At 40.1% G+C, this 19,941-nt stretch overlaps 4 protein-coding genes across 6 annotated transcripts in view; 3 read left to right on the forward strand and 1 right to left on the reverse strand.

Annotated features, from left to right (window-relative positions):
* mrps23 (mitochondrial ribosomal protein S23) overlaps nt 1-830 on the reverse strand; it is an 82,764-nt gene extending 81,934 nt beyond the window's left edge. For 2 of the 3 annotated variants that reach the window (XM_085794725.1, XM_085794729.1), the window contains exon 1: nt 739-830. The gene's annotated coding sequence lies outside the window, so the exon portion shown is untranslated. The remainder of the gene's footprint in view (nt 1-738) is intronic. The other variant, XM_085794726.1, reaches the window with a different exon arrangement.
* The window catches only part of LOC146975210 (stonustoxin subunit beta-like), a gene marked incomplete at its 5' end in the record, with an annotated part of 195,007 nt that overhangs the window by 48,392 nt on the left and 126,674 nt on the right, over nt 1-19,941 (forward strand). The window lies entirely within an intron of this gene.
* The window catches only part of LOC146975212 (protein NLRC3-like), a 347,620-nt gene that overhangs the window by 29,829 nt on the left and 297,850 nt on the right, over nt 1-19,941 (forward strand). The window lies entirely within an intron of this gene.
* The window catches only part of ngef (neuronal guanine nucleotide exchange factor), a 48,342-nt gene continuing 31,664 nt past the window's right edge, over nt 3,264-19,941 (forward strand). Inside the window, exons 1-2 of the mRNA XM_085794574.1 lie at nt 3,264-3,495; nt 12,502-12,570. Of these exons, the coding sequence (XP_085650700.1) occupies nt 3,266-3,495; nt 12,502-12,570 (299 nt within the window). The 5' untranslated portion in view covers nt 3,264-3,265. The remainder of the gene's footprint in view (nt 3,496-12,501; nt 12,571-19,941) is intronic.

The following is a 19,941-nucleotide window of genomic DNA, read 5'->3' on the forward strand; positions in this document are numbered from 1 at the left end:
TTTTCTCTTCGGCTCAGAGCAGAGCAGAGTGACTGACAGACCCGTGTTTCAGACCAAACACTCTATGTAAGTGATTGCTGTCGGAAGATATAACTATTTTAACACAAATATATCACTTACTTCTGTTTTAAGTTAAGATTCCTTTATCTGTCCCACAGTGGGGAAATTTACATTTGTGCAGCAGCAGCAGCAGCAGCAAATAGCAACAGGATAAAAGAGAGAAAAAAAAACAGAATGAAACAAGAGGAATATAAACATCACACAACAATAATTTATAGGAAAAAAATGATTTAAAAAAATAATATAATTTTTTTAATTTATTTTACATGATATGATTTTATATCATCTGTAATGATGTTCAGCAAATGCCTATTTGCTTAGTATCAGAGGTTTGTTTGTATTCCCAGACAGCAGGGGGCGTTCGGTGTCTGTGAGTAGTTGAACCACAGAGGTCAGACATGTTGTTTTTTTTCCTGTCTACATGTGATGAGGACAAGTTTGATTAACTACCTTCTTTTTCAAGCAATCTTTGTTTCAAGTAATGGTGTCATTATTGAGAATCCACAACGAAAATAGTACATCATCAACTTTACAGATAGCTAGGCTAGGCTACAGTTTTTCAACGTTAGCCTAGCCTGCTAGCTACATAGCTAATCTCCGGTGACGTTATTCCGATCGGGTTTTGGCGGCAAATTTAAAGAAACAAAAACAAAAAACAACATGGCGGAGGTTACTCACGTCCTGTACTCACAGAGGAACAGACCGTCCGTTGTTCAGTTTGTCCGTTTAACCGGACTGGAGAAGCTGCTCCCGGCCTCACCAACAGCCTCAGTCCGCTGTCCTTCATCCACCGAACCGGACTGGACCGAACCGGACCGAACCGGACCGAACTGGATAGGCCCGAACCGGAAACACAGCTCAAAGATCCTCTACAAAACATGAGGTAGACTTGACTTTATTTTGTGGGGCTGAATTACAGCTGTGAACTGAGAGAGGACTGAGGTGATTGATGTTGTTATTAAAAAGCCTGATCACTGAACTATCTGTGATCTCCAATCCCAATAACTAATATTAAAAAGCCCTTAATAATTAATATCTGACTCCTGGTGTCACCATTAACACCTGCAACATGGAGGAACTGACAGTCTCTGTGTTAAAGGGATAGATAGATAGATAGATAGATAGATAGATAGATAGATAGATAGATAGATAGATAGATAGATAGATTATAGCTCTATATTTGTAGTGTTTGTGCATTTCCAATGTCCTGTGTCTATGTGTGGTTGTATCTTGTCATTATTTGTGTAGGCTATTTGCAGTGTGTTTGTTTCTTTTGATACTTTTTTATTTTTATTAATTTTTATGACAAAAAACAAAACATAACAGCACAGTACAGTATAGCAGGCTACAAAAGAAACATCACCAGGCACTATAGGCTACTTTAGAGCGATACAATATACATGTAGCTACAAGGATTTTGGACAGGGGTTTCTACACAGTACTACTGAGTTAATACAGCGTGTATGGAAAACAAATTACATTTTTATACCCTTTGAAATGAAAAAAAGCACAGTAGATGATAGTAAAAAGCAGTAGTTAACAGTTGGGAACAGTAGAAAACAGTAGCCTATTATACAGTAGGGGACAAAAGAAATCAGTAGTACATGGTATCAAACTGCAGGTTCAGTAGATAGATAAACTGTCCTTGTCCTTCATACCTACATCCATTAAATTATTAAATCGTGCAAGATAGTGTGTTTGTGTGTGTGAGTGAGAGATTTATAAAGCGATTGTGCAATAGAAAACAACTATGGTGTAGGGAAGTGCAACAGAATAATTTATTTATTAGATGTTTCTGTGCTGATATGAATCGATGCTGCAGTATGTAAACAGACTTTTTTCTCCTTTGTGTGTGTTTTGTGTGTTTTTGTGTTTTGTGTTGTGCTATATGTGAACATGTGATATTCTCTTGTGTCCAAAACAAACTTCTCCTAAGGAAGAGAATAAAAAGCAACTAACTAACTAGTAAACAGGAGAGGGCAGTAGAAAACAGTAGTAAACATTAGAAATGGTAAAAGCCCAAGTGAGTTTAAAAGAAAATTTAAACAACAGACGTTTGATTGTACAGTAGGGGAGATGGAGGTGGTTAAATAAATAAATATAGGACAAATGTTGAGGAAGTTTGCACTGTTTTCTTTAATTCTTTTTTGTCTTTTTTATCTGTTGTCATGTGTGTCTTGATGCTGTCTTTGTGTGTCTGGATTTATGTGTGAATGGCTTTGCAAGACAGAACGACTAAAGTGTCTTTTTCACATTTATTGAGTTTTATACATTTATCCATGCTTAGATGGAATTGTTGAAACCGTTGCATAAAAGCAATATCACATATTGCTTAAGTAACTAAATTAAAAGTGCCTCTTTATTTTAAAAACAATAGTGCAGTTAAACATGCTGCCTTTTACATTCTAAGGAAATGGATTTTCCTTAGAATTTGTTTCATTTTGGGACATTTTATATCGATTCTGAATCGTATTGTAAATGTGAATCGATTTTTTTTGGCACACCGCTAAGAAACCAGTAGAGGGCAGTAGAGGACAAGCTGCTGCCTGGGCCTCACTCAGTCAAGTGAGAATGTGAACTTTGACCTTGTCAGTCAGCTGACTGCAGATCAAACTCCTGCTCAGCCTGGGCCTCACACTCAGGACTCAGGACTCAGACTGAGTTCCTTTGGTTCCTTTGGTCCAGTTCCTGAGACTCTGTTTCTGGTTCTGGTTCCTGCAGTGGAGGCCTGTAGAGAGACCGGAGCAGCAGAGGGAACAGGGAGTTCAGCAGCAGCATTAACAGCATTAAAAGCAGCAGAAGAGGCGTGCTGTGATTTGTCGTCAGGTGGCTTTTCCGGTTGGTCCGGGGCAGGTGAGGCAGGTAGACTGCAGGAATGTCGGCACGTCACGGGGCGGTGGAGGGAGAGTGAGCCAAGCCGAGCAGAGGAGAGGAGAGGAGGGACAAAGAGCAGCAGAGAGAGTCATAAACACAGTGATTACAGCAGCTGACGGCCACGGCAGCAGCAGCAGCAGCAGCAGCAGCAGCTCTGGGGATTTACTGCTTCTCTTCTCTCAGACATGGATTTGTTCCTAGACTCTGGTTAACTATGACCGCTTCCTTTCTCCCACTTTCCTCCAAGTCACACTGAGTTTCCACAGACGACAGACAGCAGCACAGACAGACACAGACACAGATACAGATACAGACACAGACTGCAGCGACCATGTCTGTAGTTGCCCTGTTCAGGGGCAAGTGGGGGCAGAAGGCTCAGGACGCCTCCTCGGAGAAGCTCCCGGCCTCCTCGGTCGCGGCGAGCCACGAGGACGAGGACGACGAGGACGAGTCCAGAGGCGGCTTCAGCAGAGAGACCATCCGCAGGAACTCACGCTTCTACCGCTCCATGAGGAAGAAGAGGCTGCAAGCGGCCGCCGCCACGGCAACGGCCTCGACGGCGTCCGAGCAGGCCGAAGGTGAGACCTGAGCTCTGCACCTGTACATCTATGGTAACACTTTACTGTAATAGGTATTCATCAGACTGACATAACAGCTGTCATAAACATCAATGAATACTTCTGACAGCTGTGGTTAAGTGTCATTCGGTAAGTTATGTCACTTTTGATGCAAAGTTGACATTGTTTGAGATGTCCTTGTTATGAGAACTTGACATAACTTTTAAAGTAAAGGGTCAATTAGGTCTGCTATGACAGTTTAAATTGTCTTTATGTCAAGTTGTCAGAACAAAAACATCTCAAACAATGTCAACTTTGCATCAAAAGTGACATAACTTACCGAATGACACTTAACCACAGCTGTCAGAAGTATTCATTGATGTTTATGACAGCTGTTATGTCAATCTGATGAATACCTATTCAAGTAAAGTGTTACCACCTCTATACACCTTTATACCTTTATACCTTTACACCTTTACACCTGTACATCCATCCATACACCTGTCCTCCTGTCTGTGACACAGCAGCTCTGAAACTGTCAGTGTTGGGCAAGTAAAAAAGTAATGAGTCATAGTTACTCGTTACTTTCCCGTTACTACATTATGAAAGTAACTAATTACCAGGGAAACTAAATGCTCAAATATGTCAGATGACGTGGACTCGACCCACTAACCCCCCGACGTGTTTATCTGGAGCTAACCAACTTGGCGTGGAGCCTTTCTTAGCGGAGGAATACTGCATGAGGTTAGGTTGGTTAGTTCCAGATAAACGTCTTTACGAGTTAATGGACTTCTAGAGTCCAGTAGCGATGCGATTTTAATGTAAGTTTAGTTCAGTTTATTAGTTTATTATGTCGAGGACAATCCCAATGAATCAGCTGTATCAATAACAGTATAAGAGCAGCTTTAGCCAACATGGCTAATATCCTGCTGTAGTCTCCAGCCAGATGACAATAGGCACCCTAAAAACAAACCAAACAGTATATTACAGCACATTGATTAAAAAAGTAACAGCAACGTCGTTATAATGGGGGGAAACGGTACCTACAGCCTGTGTGGAGAAATACAAGGTTCCTATACACAAGTATGGAAAGTTGAACTTGACTTTATACATTACCAGGTCTGGAAAAGTATGGAAAATGGAAATTATGGAAATATATTTATCTTAATACTTATCCGGGTTTGGTCTTATCTGAAGTTATTTGGGTTAATTATTTTGCTATTGTACCTAGCTGCAATCTCTTGGAAGTGAACTTGTTTTTAGATCATTTTCACTTGTTTCAAACAAACTTTACTTGAATTAAGTAGAAAAATCTGCCAGTGAAAGCAGGTTTTTTGTGTTTGTAATAAGAAAGAAAAACTTGCTCCACTGTCAGATTTTTCTACTTATTTCAAGTGAAAATCTGCTTGAAAGAAGTAAAAAGTGTCTAAAAACAAGCTGCTTTTTAATGTGATGAATCTTATTTTAAGTGGAAAGAGATTAGTTTTGACTAGAAATGAGACATTTGACAAGAAATAAGACAAATACAGTAGCCTATTCTTGGAAAGATTTTGAGTTTTTGCAGTGGTGCACTTTATAGTCAGTAACAGAGTTATAACAGAGGAAACTGTTTCTGTAGCTTTCTGTAACTGTTTCAACTGAAAATAGCTCCTGAAGCTGTTTATTTATAGCGCCGTACGCTGTGCGACGTCACGCGGTTCGAGGCCGAGCGGCTCGGCTCTGTCTGTCCCGTCTGTCCCATTCAGCGCGGGACAAAAGGCTCAGCTGCTCGATTCCTCCGCTGCAACAATACACAACACAACCAGAGGAACTGGTTCGGTCTGAGAGCAACAATAGTCTGAGCAACAACCTGAGTCACTAACTCCACAGACCCACAACAACCTCCGACCTCCTCACTCACGTCAGGAGGAAAGAGTTGGAGCGAGGTGTCAGCTGACCGACGACGACGGCAGCGGCTGTAAAACATCACGGGTCAGACTTTGCTCCTCGGCGACCGACCGTCACTTTAATGAATGAATAACCAGAGAGATGTGAGGTAGAAACACCCTCACTGCAAAAACCCCAAATCTTTCCAAGAATATTTGTCTTATTTCTTGTCAAAATGTCTCATTTCTAGTCCAAACTAATCTCTTTCCACTTAAAATAAGACTCATCACTTAAAAATGAACTTGTTTTCAGATCATTTTCACTTGAAATAAGTAGAAAAATCTGCCAGTGAAAGTAAGTTTTTTGTGCTTGTAATAAGAAAGAAAAACTTGCTCCACTATCAGATTTTTCTACTTATTTCAAGTGAAAATCTGCTTGAAAGAATTGAAAAGCTACTTTTCAATGTGATGAGTCTTGTTTTAAGTATAATGAGATTTGTTTTGACTAGAAATGACATTTTGACTAGAAATAAGACAAATATTCTTGGTAAGATTTTGAGTTTTTGTAGTGCAGCTTCAGGTTCCTCTGACACACTGCAAAAACTCAAATACCTTACCAAGAATATTTGTCTCATTTCTACTCAAAACAAATCTCATTTTACTAAAAGACTCATCACATAAAAAGTAGCTTGTTTTTAGACAGTTTTTATTTTTATTTCACTTGAAATAAGTAGAAAAATCTGCCAGTGAAAGTAAGTGAGTTTGTGTTTGTAATAAGAAAGAAAAACTTGCTCCACTGTCAGATTTTTCTACTTATTTCAAGTGAAAATCTGCTTGAAAGAAGTAAAAAGTGTCTAAAAACAAGCTGCTTTTAATGTGATGAGTCTTATTTTAAGTAGAATGAGATTTGTTTTGACTGGAAATAAGACAAATATTCTTGGTGAGAGTTTGAGTTTTTGCAGTGCAACAGCTTCAAGCTTCAGCTCTCTGAGTGGAATCAAGATAAACAGATGATATCTGCTTATCGGTGGAGAGCAGATGAAGCAGCTGCTGACAGCTCTGTGGCTGCTGCTTTGATAACCGTGGAGATTACACACCATAACACACCGAGGTGTCCGCTCAACCTCCTCCACCGCTGCTTTAGAAAACACACAGAGCTGCACATCCAGAAAACTACACAGAGAGGGAGAAGAGGAGGAGGAGGAGGAGGAGGAGGTGAAACTATAGTAACAACCTGCAGAGATGGACTTGCTTTTAAAGGTACTTAAGTATCCAAAAGTACATGCTTTTAAAGTTACTTTAAGTAGAAGTAAGAGTCAGAGTAAATGTCTTATTGTTCACATCAATGAATGACTCTAATAGTTTGTAAATGAATGTAAGGAGCTTTTAACTCTTGTTAGTGAGAATGAACTCTTTGCTGCTCAGCTGCACTGATGTGCTGCTTTTAGGGGTTTTTAGGGTTTCCTTCTTGAATTTGAATTTGAATTTTTATTTTTGCACAAAGTTAAAAGAATACAACATAAAACATGGCAGGTAACAATAGGACAAGTGCAGCGAGAGGCAAAAAGCCACAAGGGGCTTATTTTTAAGCCTCCACCTTATATTACAGTTTAATGTGAAAAAACACAAAATAATATGAAAAAAAAAATAGAATAATGACTGACAACAATAATAAATATAAAAAAAACATTTTATATTTGTTTTCTTTGACAAACACAGCTTGTGTCCAATAGGATTTTAGAAAAAGACCTGAAAGTAACCAGTACTTTTCAGCCTTCATACTAATTAACTCCAGTAAAAGTACTAATATTTGTCTTGGAAATGTATTCAAGTAAGAGTAATAAGTACCAAAGAAATCTAATACTCAAGTAAAGTACAAATCCTCTGGATATGTACTTAAGTACAGTACTCAAGTAAATTTACTCCGTTACTGTCCACTACTGACAACCTGAGAGAGATTCAGTCTCCAGGATCAGAGACAAACACAGCAACAACATGACCTTATGTACACATGTGTCATATGTATATATAATGTGTCATATGTATGTATACATGTGTCATATGTGTATATAATGTGTCATATGTATGTATACATGTGTCATATGTATATATAATGTGTCATATGTATGTACACATGTGTCATATGTAAGGGATAATGCCCGACGAGGTGTCCATTATCAGAAATTAATGGACGACGCGGTTGCTTCCGCGAAGTCCATTAATTTCTGATAATGGACACCTCGTCGGGCATTATCCCGCTTATACCATGGTCACTTACGAGATAAATACATATTAAATCAATTACTTGTAATTTAATGTTGTTTTTACCGTTAAAATTATACGTCTGGCTGAGCCGAGCGGACTATTTAATAAACTCGTCGGCGATAAAAGAGAAAAAAAGAGGGACCCGCTGTGACTGCAGCGTAACGTTACAGCCAGTGACTCTGCTACAGCCTGATAGTTGATCAGTGAAGGGAGGTGAGGTGACGGCTTAAATGTTACGTGACACAAAGTTTTTCAGAGGTCCAGTGCTTCTTACCGCTTGTGTGTTTACAGACTCCAGTGCCGTGATGCGCTGAAAAAAAGTTGTTTTGGTCCGAGTGTCCGTTGCCGTGGTTACCAACAAGCGTTTGAGCCAGCGCAGTAATATTTAGAACGTAATCAGGCTATTTTACCGGAACATCTTTATGGGTGTCCATTATCACTTTTTAATGGACACCCAGCAGCCAATCAGAATCGAGGATTCACCCAGACCATGGTATAAGTATATATAATGTGTCATATGTATGTACACATGTGTCATATGTATATATAATGTGTCATATGTATGTACACATGTGTCATATGTATATATAATGTGTCATATGTATGTACACATGTGTCATATGTATATATAATGTGTCATATGTATGTACACATGTGTCATATGTGTATATAATGTGTCATATGTATGTATACATGTGTCATATGTATGTACACATGTGTCATATGTATGTATACATGTGTCATATGTATGTATAATGTATGTATAGTACGCGCTTTCATCAGCACGTTCATCGTTTCCTCCAGGAAGTGAGGAGCTGTCAAGCAGCTGCCAATCAAACGGCTGTAATTACCTGTAGTTAATGTTTAATGAAAGACTCTGACAGCGCTGCAGTATCTGTCGCCAGCAGACACAGCTTTACTAGCTTTACTAGCAGGTTCACACTGCAAAAACTCACAATCTTTCCAAGAATATTTGTCTTATTTCTTGTCAAAATGTCTCATTTCTAGTCAAAACTAATCTCTTCCCACTTAAAATAAGAATCATTGCCTAAAAATGAACTTGTTTTTAGATCATTTTCACTTGTTTCAAACTAATTTTCACTTGAAATAAGTAGAAAAATCTGCCAGTGAAAGCAAGTTTTTTTTTGTGTTTGTAATAAGGAAGAAAAACTTGCTCCACTATCAGATTTTTCTACTTATTTTAAGTGAAAATTTGTTTGAAAGCAGTAAAACGTGTCTGAAAACAAGCTGCTTTTAATGTGAAGAGTCTTATTTTAAGTAGAATGAGATTGTTTTGACTAGAAATGACATTTTGACTAGAAATAAGACAAATATTTTTTGCAGTGCAGTTGAACTGAACTCTGCAGCGTTTGCTCCCAAACAGCCGTTCTCTGTAGGGATGTAACGGTGCAACGGTGCAAAAAGCAACAAAAAGTCACACGAGCTGTTCTGATTTATTTTAAACACTTCAATGCAAAACTAACAATAATCTTCTGTTATAAAAGTAAAAAAATAAATTGACAACTGGCATCTATTATAAAACATGAGAAACTAACATCAATGTTGTTTGATTTGATTTGATTGGATCAACTTTATTAATCCCAGAGGGCAATTCTGTTCAGCAGTCCACCAAGAACAATACAAACTCATCCACATTCATACATACATACATACACACAGGTGCCTGTTTGTGTTTACAATGTCAGTGGAAACAAAGAGATGTCCACCTTTGTCCTTCCAGTGTGCAAAAAACAACAACAACAACACAGTTAATGAACATGTGGCTCTATGCCAACTGCTTTGGTTCTGTCTGTGTTAATGTCAAGAGGCTTAAAAGCAGCAGAAGAACTTGTCTTCTTCCTCACACCAGTGACTGACACATCGGGGTGACGCCATCTTTATAGCGTTAACATGTTTGATGCATTTCTAGCGACGCATGCCAATGGTCCGGTCGGTCCAGTCGTGTGCCGTCTCCGTTGTGTTTCACTGAGAAGCCAAACGGTGACATAATGAGGCAGACAGTTGCTCCATGGATCACACACCATGGATCTATTTTTATTTTAAATCATTATCTTTGTTTTAAAGTCTGTGTGAGTCCTGTAAAAGTCTTAATACTCATTCCTTAAATCCACAAGTATAGCGGAAGTAAACCCGGAAGTCAGAAACTTTTTCGGCGTACGCGCCAGGCGAGCAACTTCCAAATCAACGGTTGAACGTTGAAATCAACGGCCGCCATTTTCCGGTCCGGTATCCAGATAATATAATACATCCATGATTCACACTCTCGTCACTTCTCTTCTTCGCCGGTTATGACGGTTGCTGCAGCTTTGAGGCTCATTACCGCCACCTGGATTGGAGTGAGGACTCTAGTAACTGTGTTCATCAAACCGTGACGCCACAGAACGAATACAAACACTGTTACACCCCTAGTTCTCTAGTTCTCTGGTCTCGGTGCGACACCAGATGAACTCTATAGTGGTTTATTTCTGGTGTGAACTCCATCTGCACCAATAACTGGAAGCTACAGCCGATTTTATTATTATTTTTATGAATTGTTTCATTCATTTCCTCCAGGAGGCATGGACTCTGTGAACCAGAGCTGCTGTTTTATATGTTCCTGATTATGAAACACTCACTGTTGTTTTATTGAGCTTTTATTGAGGTTTCACTATCTGAGGTCAGATGTTGCACTGCAAAAACTCAAAATCTTACCAAGAATATTTGTCTTATTTCTAGTCAAAATGTCATTTCTAGTCAAAACTAATCTCATTCTACTTAAAATAAGACTCATCACATTAAAAGTAGCTTGTTTTTAGACACTTTTTTTATTCATTTCAAGCAGATTTTCACTTGAAATAAGTAGAAAAATCTGATAGTGGAGCAAGTTTTTCTTTCTTATTACAAGCACTAAAAACTTGCTTTCACTGGCAGATTTTTCTACTTATTTCAAGTGAAAATTAGTTTGAAACAAGTGAAAATGATCTAAAAACAAGTTCATTTTTAGGTGATGAGTCTTATTTTCAGTGGAAAGAGATTAGTTTTGACTAGAAATGAGACATTTTGACAAGAAACAAGACAAATATTCTTGGAAAGATTTTGAGTTTTTGCAGTGTCAGATGTTGGTGCAATGAATCCTGGGTAAATTAAGTAATTTTTTTCTTATTTATTTATTTTTAAAACATGGCCGCCTGAGGAAGCAGCTTCAGTTCGTCATGTTTCCCTGTTCCTTGTTGTTGTTGTTGGCGTGGCGGTCAGTGAGAGCACATGTTTCACCGGCCGTTGCCATGGTTTTCGGTCCAGCGTTACCACGATAACCGGCTGGGAACCAGAGGCAAGGCAAGGCAGGGAAACACAGCTCATGATGATAGATAGATGTTGTTATGGAAACAGAGAGAGGGGGAGAGAGAGAGGAAGTGGGAGTAAATGTTTGGTCTGGTCTGGAGTTGAACCGACAACTTCCTGTTGTGATTCTGACTGGATTCTGCTCCGTCAGACATTTTTATTTTGTTTTTATACCATAATAATAAAGGGAACACTTAAACAACACATCTTAGATCTCAATTAATGAAATATTGCAGTTTAAAATCGTTATTCAATATATAGTAGAGTGTGTTGAGAACAAAATAACATAAAAATGATCAATGTAAATCAATGTAAATCAAAAAAGATTGATTTCACACAGGTGTGATATACTTGGAGTTACAATGTGTTGTTTAAGTGTTCCCTTTATTTTTTTGAGCAGTGTACATAATCTATAATCTATACACTATATTACAGTAAAAGCTTAATTTACCCAGAATGCATTGCTGTGAGGTCAGGTGTGGACGTGTCTCCTCCTGCAGCTGCTCGATGTGACTGGTTCGTTTGCATTTTATAGGAGGAAACACACACACACACACACACACACGGAGCAAAGTGAAACAGCCTGGAATAATCACACACACACACACACACACACACACACACACACACACACACACACACACACACACACACACACACACACTCTGACAGGAACAGATTGCTCAACGTGAGCTGGAGGCCTGGGTGTGTTGATCTGAGAAAACAACTCCTTCATGTCACAGTGACGCCGGTGATGATGATGATGATGTTGTGTGTTGTTGTTGTTGCTGTGTGTGTGTGTGTGTGTGTGTGTGTGTGTGTGTGTGTGTGTGTGTGTGTGTGTGTGTGTGTGTATTGTTTGAGTCAGTCAACGCAGTCAGAACTACAGGAGATGAAGGAGAGGAGTGAAGCCTGTTGAACAGTGGAAACAGCCTCTCTCAAATCAGTCAAATCAAATCAAAATAAACTTTAATGTCCAGAAGAGAATAGAAAGTGCATGTTTTGTTTCACTGTCCTTTTTGCCACGACTGTAGACATAAGCTCTTTCTTAAAATGACCCCGGACTGTCCTGATTTGTTTTCTGTGTCTGATGACTGTAGACTAGCAGACCTGTTTAGTGACAAAGTGTTTTATTTAGCTCAGTATGTGTTGAATGCTTACCAACAGCACATGGGCGCGCTTTATGTGTGACTGTGGATTGTGCTTTCTGAGGACTGTAGGTCCCAGATTAGTGTATGTGATGATGTTCTTTTGTTTATTGTTCTTTATTTCTTTTGGTGTGTCTTGTAAACCCTCTTTGGTGTGTGACACCGTGAAAATAAAAAACTAACTAACATAGTTCATACAAGTAATAAATAATTATTGCACTCTCTACCGTATATATTGCATCTTGCCTCAGTTTTGCCACAGTCACGTTCTCTACGGGCTGCCGTTGTCATAGCAACGAAGCCAAACAAACAGTCGGTGTGTGATGTTGATCTAAGATGTTTATTATTATTATATTAAACCCTCTTCCCCCCCCCCCCAGGTTGGTCCAGACCGGACGTCGACCACAGTCCGTCTTCACATCGACCTCACAAGTCTCCTCTGCCGGCGGCGGCCAGACGGTGAGCGCTGCTGCCCAACCCTACACACACACTCAACACACACACACACACACTCTGAACACACACACACACACCAACACACACACACACTCATGCTCAGAGTGTTATCGTGTGTGATAAGCACACACCCCGTTCCCTCTCTGAAGGTGAAGCAGGTCACTCTGTGTTTGTTCCTTTCATTTCTAACTCTCATACAAACTCTCATAGTGAAGCCGCTGTAGTTATAGTTGTATATAGTTTCACACCACAGACCTATTTTTCGTGCAAATAATTTGTGCGTCAATATTGTTTTTTCAAACCCCCGGTTTTCACTTCACTTCACTTTTATTCTCCTCACGACCACATTAGTGGTATTGAGCACAGACAAACATTTGACTTAGAATACAAATAATCAGACGTAGCAAGAGGCAGTGTGGCTGTACATTAGTGCTGCACGATTTGATAAAAATGTGCGATTCCGATTATGGTGGAAAATATTGCGATTTGCGATTGCGATTACGATATTGTAAATTAATTCTGTAAGGAGTCTATTTGCTTGATTATCAAGCACAGCACAGGAAATAACCATATTTTAGGAGTGTATTTCTCAAATAATAAGTGTTTCCTTACGGTATCTTTGTATTAAATAAAAATAGGTAACTTTTTGTGCAGTTTCAGTCTACTGCGATGCCATCATTTATTACAATGCCTTTCTCCCCCCTCCCTCCTCTCACAGCACACAGGTACACAGGTACACAGAGACAGACAGACAGACACACACACACACACACACACACACAACGGAGGAGACGAGAGGAGACGGCAAATGAGTGTGGCTGTTACCGTAAAATAAAAATAAAAAATAAATAAAAAAGACAGTTAAAAGAAAACCAAACACCGGAGCTTTCAGGCATATACCTCCTCGTTTTTTAAACGCACTGCACATGTTGCGGAGGAAAACACAGTTCGCTCCGTGACGCTGCAGCTCCATACCTGCTGTAACCACGGTGACGGTCCTGCAGCACACGGAGCGCTGTCTGCCAGCTGGTAGTCACGTGATCAGACCTGCTGGTCACATGACTACTGACGGAGTCTGCTATGCTGCACACATTAGCGGCTCCGCTCCGCACACTACAGGAGTTAAAGTCCCGTTTACAGGCTCACGCGGTCGCACATTTATGTACTTTAAATCGCCAATCGCACTCTTTCGTGCGATTACGTAATCGCACGGCGTGACATCGCGATTGCGATTAGATTAATCGTGCAGCACTACTGTACATACTTGGTACATCCATCTCTGGCCAAAACAAAACAAACAGGCTTCAGAAAGGCTCCTAACTTATAAATAACTTTAGTTTTATCCGACTGTAATAACAAAATGAGTTTAAACATAGATGGGCGACAGACATAATACTTATACTTTTCACTCAAACAGAACGTGGAACTCATCTCGTCTTTACCTCCGACTTCTATCGAGTCCTCTAGACCAATAACGAGTTCCAGTAACTTTCAGTGTTCTCTCGTTGTTTACTCTGCAGTGGCAGGTGGCCTGTCTAGACTTTTGGTTTCGTTACGGCTCCTTTCAACACCGACTGCAAAAAGCCGCTCTAAAGGTTGAGGTTGATTTTTCTGAATAAACGCGTCAACCAATCACGTTAGTGTGAAAGGGAGGTTGGTCACATCACCATGACAACAGTGTAAACAACCTGTGTCTCTCACCACCTTCTCATCGTCTCTTTTTATCTACAGTCTACGTTCACCACCTGGTCGGTCTGACAAAGGACACAACCTTTCAGATATTGATCAGATATTGATCAGATATTGATCAGTGAGCTGCTGTGTTTATATTCAGGGATGCAAACAGCGCGCCGAAAAGCCAAACTCGCTTTTTTCATGACCAATTAGGTGACTTGTGTGAATCGTTCAGATCCGAAGAGTTTTTGTTTTTGGGAGGGGGGGGGGGGGTCTCAGCGTCTCAGCTGGGGTCAGTAAAATGTTTTTCTAACAGGCTGAGACAGTGACAATCACGTGAAACTGAGGCGAACTCATTCATGGTCTCTGCTTATACTGATAACAGCCGACCTCAGGGATGCAAACGGTAGTGATGTTCGATACCACAAATTTCCTTTCCGATCTGATACTGAGTAAAATTCGGGCTGGTATCGGCGATACCGATCCGATACCGATACTTTGTGCAAATGCACCTAATGTGCCTGGTAAATCTAATAAAATAAAAATAAAAGTACTGTATTTCAAGTCATAGCTTCCTAAGGATGCAAGACTTCAGAGTAGCCTAATGTATTTATTTTAAACTCTGAACTATATTGAGGTAGTCTGACTTTGTGAGCAGCTCACGCGTTACGCACTCACCCAGGTGGAAGAAAAAGTAGTTCCCACCGACCGCGTGTCATTTAGACCAGATCTGAATAGTTTAGTTACTTTCCACTGTGTTCCATGTTAATGATATGCATAACCACAAATGACTGAAGTATCAAAAGTATCAATATTTTCATTTGAGTATCGATTCTAGAGCACACAGACCTGGTATCGGAAGTATCGATATTTCAGTATCGATCTGCACATCACTATCAAACGGATCAGGACCAAAAAAGAGAGGAATTATCTGGGGGGGGGGGGGGCTCACCATTAACAAATGATTACATTACAATATCATAGAGTTGTCACGATACCAAAATGAGTAACCACGGTACTATACCAGACAAAGTATCACGGTTCCGGGTAATATCACGATACTGCAACCTTTTTTTATTATTATTATTTTTATGAACTGCAATGTATTTGTACAAGTTATAAATACTTATTAATTACTTATAATGTTGTTTGGTGCATGATAAACATAATACTAGTGAAGTAGGAATTAGACTGAAACAAATATTTTTAAATAAGCAATAAAAAACAAATAAATGAAGTTAGAATTTATATGGTGGAAAATAAATAACCATTCAGTCTCTTGCACATTAATTTATGTTTAACAAATATAAATAATCAACTTAGGATAAAAACAAATCCACTGTCTTTTAAAAAAAAATCTATTTGACAATAATGCTTCTTCATAATAAACCATAGAGGACAGGACAAAATACAACGAACAGGAACTGATTCCCTGTGAAAACTATATTTTTATGCATTTTCTAGGTGCTTTATACTTGGACATCCTTTAACTCTTTATTCCTCAGCCTGTACACGGAGCGTATAGCCTGATATTAGCCAATGAGAAAATAAACAGAGCTAAATTAATTAAGTGCCACTGACGACGACGCAGCAGACTCGCCGCTCGCGCCCGGTGCTTCAGCCGTGGTCAGTGTGTTGTCTCGTGTTTGTGAAGCCGTGCGCGCGTCGGACGAGACAGAACTTTAGCTCGTTGTTTGTTTTGAAGCGAGTTTCTATCGAAGCGGAGCTGTCTCAGCTGTCTTCATGGAGTCCGTTCTTGCCGGCATGAACACACGAACAGCCAATCAGATAACAGACGGGCGGACCCAGCGTGCGGAAACAGCCTATCATATCCCCGGACATCACCAGTAACAGGCAAACAGCCAATCATTCAGCAGCTGTGTAGTTAGGTTGCAGTGGGTGCATGTGGGTTTTGTTTACAAGGGAGTGCGTGCAGTGAGAAGCCGGGAGGAGAGGAGAGGCGGCCGCTATAGCGGAAACTGGCACCGGTAGTAGTAATCCACGGTAGTACCGTCGTGTAGAATTTGTAGTATAGTAGGAACCGTTACGTTTTGGCACCGCGGGGTACCGTGGCTACCGTGGGTATCGTGCAACTCTACAATATCATGGAAAAGTCAATTTCCAGTAGTTCAACCCCAACCAAGTATTGGGTGCATATAGATGGACATAGTTTTCAGAAGGCCAACGTTTCTATATTAAAAATGCTTAAAAAAAAAATCCTTTGCAATATTTCCATTTTGGAGAAACTGAATTTTAGGTCTTCACTGAATGTTAGTCATAATTAGTTAGTTTCACTTTAATTGAACACATTCTACATCGCGTCTACATTGGAGGTAGTAGGCTAAAGTTGGTAACCAGACGACAGTAGCTGGGTTTCCATCCAAGTCGTATCGAATTTAAAAGCGGATTTTGTGAAAATGCACAAAAAGCAAAGCGTATTTATGCCCGTTTCCATCCATTAGTGTTTTGCGATTAGGAGGAGTGGTGCACCGTGAGATTACGTCATAAGAGAGCGTGACTGTATCCAACAGCTGACACTCAGCTGACACTCAACATCATGGACAATTTACGTACTTTCCGGACTATAGACGCACCTGTATAAGCCGCACCAGCTACATTTTAAAAGAAAATGCATATATAGGCCGTACTTGAATATAAGCTGCAGGTTTTCATGTTGTAACATGAGATATTTACACAGAAAGACAGTAGGGAACTGTGACAGTCCGCTCGCTTTTCAGCTGTTTTGGTTTTGCTCCTCTCCTCCATGTGCATCTGTTTACATACGAAGCCGGTGAAAAATCAATAAGTTACATAACGATGTTACGGCGTGTGTTTGTGTAGTCTTAACCGTCATAAACAAAAGATTATGGGTTACGGAGCGTGTTTGTGTCGCGGTGCAGAGAGGAGAGCTGGGACACCGGGGCGTCGCTGGGTGAAGTCCAGCAGCTTCACCACAAACTCTGGCTCAATTCACATCATCTGTTTCCATAACAAAAAGTCGCATTTCCTTTAATCGATACGCTGACAAATCCCCCCCCTCCAAGCGTATAAACTTTTATGCGCATTTACTGCCTTTATTCAAATTTCTGGCGTTTCCATTCAAGTATTTATGCGCATTTTCACAAAATGCGCATAAGAAAAGGTGGATGGAAACCCAACTAGTGGCATAGCGGATACGTGAGGGATAATTAACGAGTAGTTGTGTTAAACAGATTGAAGACACGACATGGAGGAGAAGAACACAAAGAGAAACTTTGTTTGTGTTGCCGCCGGTGAACGGTTTTGATTTGTGTCGTTTCTTCGCCACGTCCGCGGTGTGAAACGACCTTCACTCAGTTGTTCTGATCGTTCAGACTCTTCTTCTTTGTCGTTCTTCCTCTTCTTCCTCCTCCTCTCCTTCCTCCTCTTCTTCGTGCTGCTGCTGCTGCTGTACCATCGGCCTGTCTCCATGGCAACAGGCAGCGATGGAGTCACGACCTTGTAGTGTTTCCTCCACCGCAGCAGCAGCACCGACACAACACTGCTGGAGCTCTGAGTCACTTCCTCCTCCGCTCTGATTGGCTGTCGTCACTGTTCAGCAGCCAAGACGATGGTGGTGACCTTTGACCCCAGTAGAGACCAGGTCGGTGTCAGCCAATCAGAAGAGAGGAGGAGGCTCTGAGACTCTCTTCTGATTGGCTGACTGTTTTCTAAAGCGATCCAATAGAAACAGAGCAGATTTCAGAATAAAACAGTCAGAGAAACTAAAAATACTGCAAAGTTGTTGTTGTTGGATGGATGGTGTTGTCCAGGTGGTGAGGGGGCGGGGCTTAGTTGTGACATCACAAAGTGACAGGAAGTCCTGACGGCTGGTTTTAAGGCTCAGTTTCTGAATACAGGCTGTGTGCATTTCTCTGTGGACTGAGGCTTTGATACTTTCACAGTATTAATATAGAACCTAGAGCTGCTTTATAATCACACTACACATGAACATCTACCTTTATACTGTATGGAGCTTTAACACAAACATCTACCTTTATACTGTATGGAGCTTTAACACAAACATCTACCTTTATACTGTATGGAGCTTTAACACAAACATCTACCTTTATACTGTATGGAGCTTTAATACAAACATCTACCTTTATACTGTATGGAGCTTTAACACAAACATCTACCTTTATACTGTATGGAGCTTTAATACAAACATCTACCTTTATACTGTATGGAGCTTTAACACAAACATCTACCTTTATACTGTATTAGTGTTGTCACGATACCAACATTTTGGTACCGGTATCGGTACCAACATGTTTTTCGATACTTTTCTATACTTTTCGGTACTTTTCCAAATAAAAAGAGAACACAAAAAATGTCATTATTGACTTTATTTTAATAGAAAATCTTAGAACTATAACATATGCATCAGTACTGAACTCTTCCTAAATTAAATCATTAGTGGTCTGTTTAAAAATGATTATCAACTGCGTTATTTGAGGTCTGAAAACACTGCATCATTTTTTGTTATTTTGACCAGTTGTAATTTTTGGGAGAAATTGTTCTCAGTAGTTTATAGAATGAAACACAAACGTTCATTTTACACAAACACACACCTATTGTTTCCCATATGCAGCGCCACAGAATCAAGACCAAGCCCCCCCACCCCCACCCCCCCATCAACGCAATATCGCTCCGTTACTTCATCTCCAGGTAGCGCTGTTCACTCACTCACTCACAGAGAGAGGGAGAGAGAGAGAGACAGAGAGAGAGACAGAGACAGAGAGCATGCCAGTGGTGATCCGCGGTAAAAACGGACTTATCAACCAGCTGTTTGCATTAATTAAGGAGTCTGTGGCGGCCCGTCTCTCTCGCGCGCGGCGCGCACACACACACACACACACACATAAACACAGGCACATGGACAGGTGGCGCTGTAACGGTAATAAAAAAAAGCACCTTGCTTCGTTTGTGACTCGCTCACTCGCTCGCCTCGGCTCAAATTACAATGCGGCGACTTCACGCGGCGACGTCACCGCTGCCGGCGGCGCTAAATGAAAGTAGCGGTCCCATCTAAGCTCAGTATGGTACCGTTTTAAATGCGTCAGTACCCCGGTACCACTCTAGTACCGGTATACCCAACAACCCTACACTGTATGGAGCTTTAACACAAACATCTACCTTTATTTTGAAGGAGCTTTAATACAAACATCTACCTTTATTTTGAAGGAGCTTTAATACAAACATCTACCTTTATACTGTATGGAGCTTTAACACAAACATCTACCTTTGTGTTAAAAACATTTCTCTTTTCACGTGCTTATAGCTGAGAACTTAAAACTTTATCTATTTTTTTTCTTTTACTTTTATTTGCTCTTGCTTTTAACTCTGTTTTTAGTGTTTTGTTTGTTTTTATTCTGTCTTATGCTTCTTTTTTCTAATGTTTTGTCTTTATGTAAAGCACATTGAGTTGCCTTGGTATGAAATGCGCTATATAAATAAAGATGCCTTGCCTTGCCTTGCCTTTATTTTGAAGGAGCTTTAACACAAACATCTACCTTTATACTGTATGGAGCTTTAACACAAACATCTACCTTTATACTGTATGGAGCTTTAACACAAACATCTACCTTTATTTTGAAGGAGCTTTAACACAAACATCTACCTTTATACTGTATGGAGCTTTAACACAAACATCTACCTTTATACTGTATGGAGCTTTAA

This window comes from Trachurus japonicus, chromosome 13 (assembly GCF_045865225.1).
Source record: "Trachurus japonicus isolate A0001 chromosome 13, Traja_1.0".
Classification (NCBI taxonomy): domain Eukaryota; kingdom Metazoa; phylum Chordata; class Actinopteri; order Carangiformes; family Carangidae; genus Trachurus; species Trachurus japonicus.